The 8703-nt window shown below is 44.9% G+C and overlaps 1 protein-coding gene and 1 pseudogene across 1 annotated transcript; both read left to right on the top strand.

Moving 5' to 3' along the window:
• Positions 1–239: 239 nt before the first annotated feature.
• Positions 240–3411, top strand: LOC123406595 (probable arabinosyltransferase ARAD1). Its single transcript, XM_045099920.1, has 4 exons — positions 240–901; positions 2101–2397; positions 2487–2582; positions 2778–3411. The coding sequence occupies exons 1-4, from the start codon at positions 719–721 to the stop codon at positions 3189–3191; spliced, it is 990 nt and encodes a 329-aa protein (XP_044955855.1). The 5' UTR covers positions 240–718; the 3' UTR covers positions 3192–3411.
• A 3574-nt stretch (positions 3412–6985) lies between these two features.
• On the top strand, positions 6986–8272 carry LOC123396467 (annotated as a pseudogene).
• The last annotated feature ends 431 nt before the right edge of the window (positions 8273–8703 follow it).

The following is an 8703-nucleotide window of genomic DNA, read 5'->3' as shown; positions in this document are numbered from 1 at the left end:
GTAGGGGGTAAGAGTTGGTATGATTTTAATTTATAAGTATCCAATTGCTTTGAGAGCCGCTTTAGGGTTCTCATTTTATCGACGGCAGTATTACCTCCCTAGGATTTGATTTATAATAATAAAGTAAATAGGGTTTCTGGTCGTCCGTCGTGGCATTATTGCAAAAACACCCCTCAATTTTTCGGTATTCAACCCGCGGCACGTTTTTAAGTCATGCAAACAGAAAAACGTTTCATTTTTGCCTGTAGTTTTCGGAATTCAACACATCACGCCAGATCCCCTTCCTCACGCACGAGCGCACCGCCGCCGCCGCAGGCCTGGCATTGGACGCACCCAACACCTCTCGCGCCGCCCGACAACCTGGCACCGAATCGATGGAGTCTGACGGCGAGGAGGAGGCGGCGGCAACGCCGATGCCGGGGACGGTCGCAGCGGCGCCGGCGGCGGGGAGGCTGAAGGGCTGCCCGGAATTGACGGTGGAGGGCGACATGCGGGAGATGGCCAAGACGACCACCTGGAGCGTCAGCTCCTGCAAGCCCGGCAACGGCGTCGCCTCCCTCCGCGACGACAGCCTAGACACCTACTGGCAGTAAGCGCCCTCGACAGCCTCGACAGCCTCGACACCTACAGGAACGGCGGCGTCGGCGGCGCCGAGGGGGACTCCACCGCGTTCCCCGCGTGGCCGCCCTCCGCGGGCGGGATCAGGCGGCAGCACGTCATGGAGTACTGGATGATGGCGTCCCTGCAGCAGCAGGGAGGAGCGGCGGCGGCGGAGGCCGTCCGGGTGCGGGATCCCGCCGCCGCCGAGGCCTTCTTCGTGCCCTTTTTCTCCTCGCTCAGCTTCAACGTGCACGGCCGCAACATGACCGATCCCGACACCGAGGCCGACCGCCTCCTTCAGGTACCAGGCGCTCCTCCACTCTCCCTTATCTCATTGCCTTTGCTGGTAGCTCTCTCCTGTGGCCTAGAATGGGTCGTCTCGCCTCCGATTGAGACGTCTCCGCTCTGAATCGTGTTTTGTGTTCATGCAAAATCGTTCGCGTACGACCGTCCGCCAACAGCCAAATTGCCCGGTGAAAACTGTACCGCTACAAAACACACTAAACGGATGAGAAGGTGACAGTAGATTAATGATCCATGGAACACTGTAAGCTCATCAAAAGATAAAACACCCAGGCTTTGAACATTGCTCTCATAGCTGGTGTTCCATCGCCGTCGACAACGCTGTATATTTAGCAGCAGTGGTCTCCCCAAATTATGGCAGACATGGTAGGCCGCTATCTCCTTTACTTACAATGTGGCTTGCCTTGAAAGAAAAGAATGTTTGGGAGTTAGCAAGTACTCCCTCCGTCCCAAAATAACTGTCTCAAGCTTAGTACAAATTTGTACTAGAGCTAGTACAAAGTTGAGACACTTATTTTGGGGCGGAGGGAGTATAATTTGTGAGGTGCCGTGATGTGGATTTTCGGGTAAGCTATCTGGCTGGTTTATGTATGAGTCGTAGGGGCAGGTTAGTAGGCTCTGATCACCATGGAATGTTCTAACTGAATCAAAATTGCAGAATGGAAGGCTGAAGTAACCTACTGCCTACCACACTTGACAATACGTGTTCGTACGGTTTGATCTTGTAAGAAATCCTCGATTGGATATGGTGTGTCTATACATTTCGAGGGCTAATCGATATTACTTATTGTGGGTAGTATGGCCACAAGCAGACTTGATGCACACAATGTCTGTGCATCTTTTGTCGTGATTACCAACCACTGCAAATTTATAGCCGGCAATCAGGCTACATTGGTTTTACAAACATATATTAGGATGATAACAGTGCATCGCATGTCACCTGTTTGTTATTTTGTTATGTCAACCTGTAAAGTTTGCTTAGCCACAAAAAAATTGTTTTTTCTTAACTGTGGAACATCCTGTAAGGCTTGGGTGAGAACAAAAATCACACAAAAAACTGCCTATAACTGTATCGATACGCTCCCGTGTAAATGTGTAATTCTGTCCTCATTATTTTTTTCATCCTAAGTAAATATTTCATCGAGTAATAATTAAATTAAACTACTTTTTAAACGTGTTTCTATCTTGTTCTTGTAGGTGGAACTTATGGACATTTTAGGGAAGTCTGAATATTGGCAACGATCTGCGGGACGTGACCATGTGATTCCGATGCATCACCCAAATGCTTTTAGATTTATGCGAGATATGGTGAATGCATCTGTTCTTATAGTTTCAGACTTTGGGAGATACACAAAGGAACTGGCTTCCTTGAGGAAAGATGTTGTAGCACCATATGTGCATGTTGTAGATTCCTTCCTTGATGACAATGCATCTGATCCATTTGAGGCTGACCCTACACTGCTTTTCTTCCGGGGGCGTCCAGTTAGGAAAGCTGTATGGAATTGATTTATGTCTCAGCCTAGCATTAACTGTAGTGGAATCTATCTTGAGAGTATGGGATCATAGGTTTATTTTTCTTCCAGGAAGGGAAAATCCGTGGAAAACTCGCAAAGATATTAAAGGACAGAGATGGTGTGCGCTTTGAGGATAGTCTTGCCATAGGCGACGGCATTAAAATCGTAAGCATCCTCTGTCATTCATATCGTTCTCTATTTAGTGACATGGAATTAAATGGACTTGCCCCTCACCATACTCGTTCCTTCTAAGTGTATAGTGGCTTTTGTTTACGGTTTCAATATGTTGACGTGATTCACTTCTCTGTTAAGGCCTCTTGATATGAGAACTGATATTTTATTAATGTTTTACTCCTACAGTCTACAGATGGTATGCGGTCATCAAAGTTTTGTCTCCATCCCGCCGGGGACACTCCTTCGTCATGCCGGCTGTTTGATGCCATTGTCAGTCATTGTATTCCTGTGATTATCAGCAGCCGGATCGAGCTCCCTTTTGAGGATGAGATTGATTACAGCGAGTTCTCACCTTTCTTCTCGGTTGAAGAGGCTCTAGAACCTGATTACTTGCTCAACCAGCTCAGACAGATGCCCAAAGAGAAGTGGGTTGAGATGTGGTCAAAGCTGAAAAACGTCTCTAGCCACTACGAGTTCCAGTATCCCCCCAGGAAGGATGATGCCGTGAACATGATATGGCGGCACGTGAGGCACAAAATCCCGGCAGTTAATCTTGCGATTCACATGAGTAGGAGACTAGAAGTTCCAGACTGGTGGTGAGGATTTGGTTAATCGTGTACATATCATCCTTCATATGGTTCATGACACGAAGCCATGGTCGTGCACCATGACACTGGATCCAGGAAGATGTACTGACAGGCACTAACATTTTTGCCCCTTTTCATTGATCTTACAACACCGTAGCCATTACCCCCCTTGAGGTCATGATTGTAACATCCCAAATTTTGGAATGTTAATAAAATTATTAGATTGTTTGTTTGTTTGCTTGAGTGATTGAAACTTGTGTGAAATTTGAAAAATTTTCAAAACTTTTGAATGAGAGGGAATAAAATGACTTTCCCCTTCTCCGGTGAATTCAAATTGAATCTTTAAAAATAAAGAGAGAAGATGACATGACTTCTTCAACTATAAAGAATTTGAATGGAGCTGGCATTAGAATTTCCTTCGACTTTAATTTGCAAATTCTATTTTCCCTCCACTTAAGAAATGCCGGGGAATAATATTCTGTCAAACAGAAAAGAGAGGAGGAACATGACCCTCCAAAAACCAGGGGCATTTGTTGAAGTATTTTGAGCCAAGGAAACAAAATTTAATTTGAGAAAATAATTGCAAAAAGAAATAATGCTTTTAGGGATTTTTTGGAAAAACATTTTTTTAAGTTTTTATTTTGGCCGTGGAAAAATGCCCATCATTTAGATTTTATTTTTCTGATAATTTTAGTGTATAGAAACTCTTTATTCCGAATTGATTTGATTTCCCTTTTATCGTTTTAGTTTCCTAGTTTTAAAAATAGGAAAGGAATCACTTTTATTTGGAAACTCTTGCTGGCCCATTAAGAGGTTTCCTAAACTGGCCCAACAAGATCTTCTTCTTCCTCTATCTCCTTCCTCACGTGCACAAGACTTTCCTTAGCCATGGACACATAAATCTTCACCTCTGGAATTCGCGAAGTCCTTTCCCTCCTAGCCTCTTCCGTCGCCCCTATAAGAAGCCCCACGTTCTCCTCGTTCCATTCCCGCTGGAATCGCCGCCTCTCCCCACCTCCTCCTCCCCCTGTGGACCTCGCCGGAGTCGGCCACCAGAGAACTCGCCGGCGACCTACCCCATCGCCCCTGCACCTCCTCCACACCCCGCCGACTTTCCCCATCGCCCCTGCACCTCCTCCACCACCCCACCCCGTCCCCCCCTGCACCCCTCCCCATCCCCACGAAAACTCCTGCCAAGAACACTTCGCCAGGAACTCCTCCCGTCGCCCCCCTGCACCCCTCGCCACTCCCCCTCGCCTTCCCCCCCTGGAGCCTCGCCGTCACTCCCCTACACCGCCCGCACCCCCCGCCGGCGATCCCACCCTGCCGGAGTTGCCCCCCCTCGCCGGAGAAGGCCTCCAGCCCGTGCAGTCACGGTAAGGCTCCTCCTCCTCCTGTTTTTTCTTCTTTTTTTTGGTTTGCCCTTAGATCAAAGACCTACGGTGTAGATTAGAAGGGCATACCCCTTCGGTTCTTTGACAAGAACCGGCCGTTTATTTTTATTAACTGAAGAGTTTTCTTATAATTCGGCCATTCGCTGGTTAGCCTACGCAGCGCACACCCCCTAGCCAACCAGAGATCGCCACGTGGCCCGTTCATTAGTTAGCTTTTATTCATTTTTCTGTTTAGTCCCAAAAACAGAAAAGTTCCAATGTTGTTTAGCCCATAACTTTTGATCCACAACTCCAATAGAGTTGATTCTTTTTCCAGTAGATCACAAATTTCCTGTAGTTTTTAAAAACATATCATTTGTCTATTTTTGAAATTTTCAAATTTGAATTAGATCAGATTTAGTTTAAACCTTGTTTTGCTTATTCCAGGAGTTTAAAAGTAGCTTTTAATTTGATTCCTTTTGGTACGGATCACTAGTGATCTTATTTACCAGTGGTAAATTTTTTAGATTTGTTTGAGTATTTTAGCTCATTGTTTCTTGCGAAACAATTTCTGTTTCACCTCTTTTAGGATTACGGCTAATTCCTTTTCTATATTGGTTTGTAAAAATATTTTCTTTTATATTTCAGAAATATTATTGTTTTGTTTATGTTATTTAACAGTAGTTTTGCAACAAGTTTTGATTTTATTTTATTTGTTATCATGAAATCAATTCTAGTTCCTTAGTAACTTGCAATTGGTTTCTCCACCGTTTCAAATCCCGTTTGGAAATACTTTCAAATAGTTTTGTGAAAAATACTCTATTTTATCTTAGTTAAATTTATATCTTAGTTTCTTGTTATTATTTTCTGTTAGACAAAAACTATTTAGGGTTTGACATAGTAGAAGACTCCCTAGTCTTATTTGAAGTTTCTTTCGGATTCTTATTCACTCTCTTCTTCGTTTTGATTGCTAGACTGATTGCTAGTATGAGTGCTTATGTGAATGATATGTTTGTTATATAGATTTCATCGGAGAGTGACGAGTAGTCTATCAAGTTATTTCTCGAGAAATTCTTTTTCGTCAACATCACCAGGCAAGTCACTTTGATCATACTATCACCTATGTTTTATGCATCGTAGTTCTACCATCTTATGCCCAATTGCATGCTGAGTAGGTACTTGGAATTTTTAGTATAGATTGTAGTATCATGTGGTAGGCACACAACAACCCCGATACTTGGCCCCGGGACGACAAATTTCATATTGCTATGCTTGAGTAGACGGGATTTCGGTTGAGTGCATAACACGAGTGATGCGAGGTTGATTAAATAATCAAGACCGGTTAAGACAAGATTTTCAAGACCTCGGACGCAATGCAACTCTGGGTGAAGGACGGTTGATCGGCTCCCTGGAGAACCCAGTGGATGACCCGGGATGCTGGGGACGGCCATGACATCCTGCGAAAAGCTTCACCCAGGCTCAAAGAGACGGACGGATATTTTCAAGACCCAAGGCTTACCTGCACAGCCACAAGTCATTACGGGCTCTGGCTTGGTTGGACAAAGCGGTGACTCTGGACAGGCGGTGCTAGCAGATGTAGAAGAACGGTAGGAATGGATGGGCACCGACAGGGATTCAGAGGGACCCGTTGAAAGACCATGTTTTGATCATCCGGTCTTCAAACACCCTGAAGTGCGAGGACATACACGGAGGCGATCAAATCTTGTGGGGAACGTGTGCAAAACTCTGCAGAGTACTCAAACCTAATCGATTAGCCGTGTCCATGGTCATGGACAACTTGAGCCAAAGGAACTGAAGTTATCTGGATTTCTCAACACCATTAAATATATTTTATGAGGGTAATTATTGACAACTCGGGTATGAGAACTGGTTGGCGGAACCATCTCGTTAACAACCAACAATGTAGTAACAATTTGCTTTTAGCCCTCTCTTGTTGTAGGAGAAAAATTTGCTTTACGCTAAAACTTACAACCCCACCTGCCATATATGCATATAGTATAGATGACATTTTACCCCTCTCTTATGTGACTTGCCGGCATATTCAATATGCTGACCTACACGACTGCAACGTCTTATGTTGCAGATATTTTCTTCGACGAGTAAGAGTACGATTCAGGGTTACGGTCTACACTCAACTTGCCGTTGGTGTTTATTGGGACTCCACTCACTTGACCGCTTCCGGTGAGATAATTAAGGTATATATCAGTTTTACGCTATTTACATGTGATTGCACTTTGATATATACATTGATGTACTGTGTGTGCCAGCATACTGATCCAGGGATGGCACAGAAACACAGAGGCTTGACTCGTTTTGAGTCGGGTCGCTACAATGATATAGTGAGAACATGTAGTTATGTTATAGAGCAGGCTTGCCTGACAGAAGCATGTGCATTAGAAACACACTTACAAACATGTGGACCAACAAACTGGATGTTGACAATGTATTTCAAGTAGATATAATATCTCTTACTGATTGCTACTTGTCGAGGCCTTTAACATCCAAGGTATCTTTTGACATGGTTCATTTAGTGTTTCCTGTGAGAAACTTTCTCTGGGTTAACAACCATGGTATCTTTTGACATGTTAACTCTCTATTTCCTGTGAGGAACTTTCTCCGGGTACTGACGGGACAACGAAGACTTTTGTGAATAAACTGCCAAATCTGAACCTTCCATATGTGTTCATATGGCTCTTTCCCTTTGCATGCGGCTGCAGATTGTGAACTAACTGCAGATTGAGAAACTTTCTCCGGGTTAACATCCATGGTATCTTTTGACATGTTAACTCTCTTTTTCCTATGAGGAACTTTCTTCGGGTATTGACGGGGCAACGAAGACTTTTGTGAATAAACTGCCAAATCTGAACCTTCTATATATGTTCATATGGCTCAAACACTTACAAGCATATGGGCTTGAACCGTCTAAACTCCACTTTCGAATTCAGGAAAGTCTAAAACAGCAGGCAGTTGCAACCCATCCACTTTCGAATTCAGAAAACGGTGTCTCGCGAAATCACAGGCTGAGCCGCGTACGTGGAATCCGACGTCCCAAAGGAGCAGGCCAGGTACAAGATCATATTCGTCCATGGCTTCTTCTGCTGCAGGCACGACGTGCTCAACGTCTCCCAGGTACACGGATGATTTGGATTTCAGAATCAATCCGTCATACACAGACCAACCAGAGTGACGAATAGCGTGAGTTGGGCTTTGTTTCCAGGGGCTGCTACAAGAGCTTGGCATCTACCTGCTGTCCTTTGACCGACCGGGGTACTGCGAAAGCGACGCGCACCCGACATGGACGAAGGAGAGCATCGCTGTCGACATCGTCGAGCTCGCCGACAACCTGCAGCTCGGGGCCAGGTTCCACCTCATGGGCTTCTCCATGGGTGGCGAGATCATGTGGAGCAGCCTCAAGCACATTCCGCACACACAATAAGTGGTGGAATCTCATATTCTTCCCCCATCTCAACCTTTTGACAGTCTTTCTTACCTTGCATCGCGTGCCATGGATGAAATCGACAAGCACAGGCTCTCCGGCGTGGCCATTCTTGCGCCAGTGGGAAACTACTGGTGGTCTGGCCTGCCGGCGGACGTGTACCAGGAGGCGTGGTACACGCAGTTCCCGGAGGACCGGGTCGCCGTCATAATCACGACAAGACAGAGACACAAACAAGGAAATATGTGGGTTTACAGTGTTTAAGCCTGAAGTTTCTAAAATGAGTTTTTTGTTTTCAGTTTCACTGACAAGACAGAAAAGCGCTAAATCCAAACATGTCTCCCGTCATTAGAAAGGATAAATGGAGGAAAGGATCACAGGTTCTTGTGATTTCATGGCTTTCTTTTTGCTGTAGATTTTTCATACTTGTTTAAGAGCTTAACTCTGAATCCATCTGCCATCTCATTTCAGTGGGTAATGTTAATCAGAAAGCACGCAGAGGTTGTTGTTGGTGACAAGCATGTCTTTCAAGTATTCAGAAAGCATTGTAAGGTAGTTGTTGTTGTGGTGATGTGGATGCTGGAATTTCCGCGGACGTGAAGTAAATGTTACATTGTTTTTGGATGTGTTTGTTTGAGTTTCTCTTCATGTGCTACAGCCTTGAATCTTAAACTTACAATTCGTTTAACAAATAA

The sequence above is a fragment of the Hordeum vulgare genome, chromosome 1H (assembly GCF_904849725.1).
Source record: "Hordeum vulgare subsp. vulgare chromosome 1H, MorexV3_pseudomolecules_assembly, whole genome shotgun sequence".
NCBI classification, from domain to species: Eukaryota; Viridiplantae; Streptophyta; class Magnoliopsida; order Poales; family Poaceae; genus Hordeum; species Hordeum vulgare.
The sequence above is the reverse complement of the archived record's forward strand: the minus strand, read 5'-3'. Positions and strand labels throughout refer to the sequence as shown.

Bases quoted from the DNA above. Each gene is read 5' to 3' on its own strand.
- LOC123406595 (XM_045099920.1), top strand. From the start codon at position 719: ATGGAGTACTGGATGATGGCGTCCCTGCAGCAGCAGGGAGGAGCGGCG. The intron at 2,398-2,486 runs GTATGGAATTGA...TTTTTCTTCCAG, and splicing joins GGCGTCCAGTTAGGAAAGCT to GAAGGGAAAATCCGTGGAAA. The intron at 2,583-2,777 runs GTAAGCATCCTC...TTACTCCTACAG, and splicing joins TAGGCGACGGCATTAAAATC to TCTACAGATGGTATGCGGTC.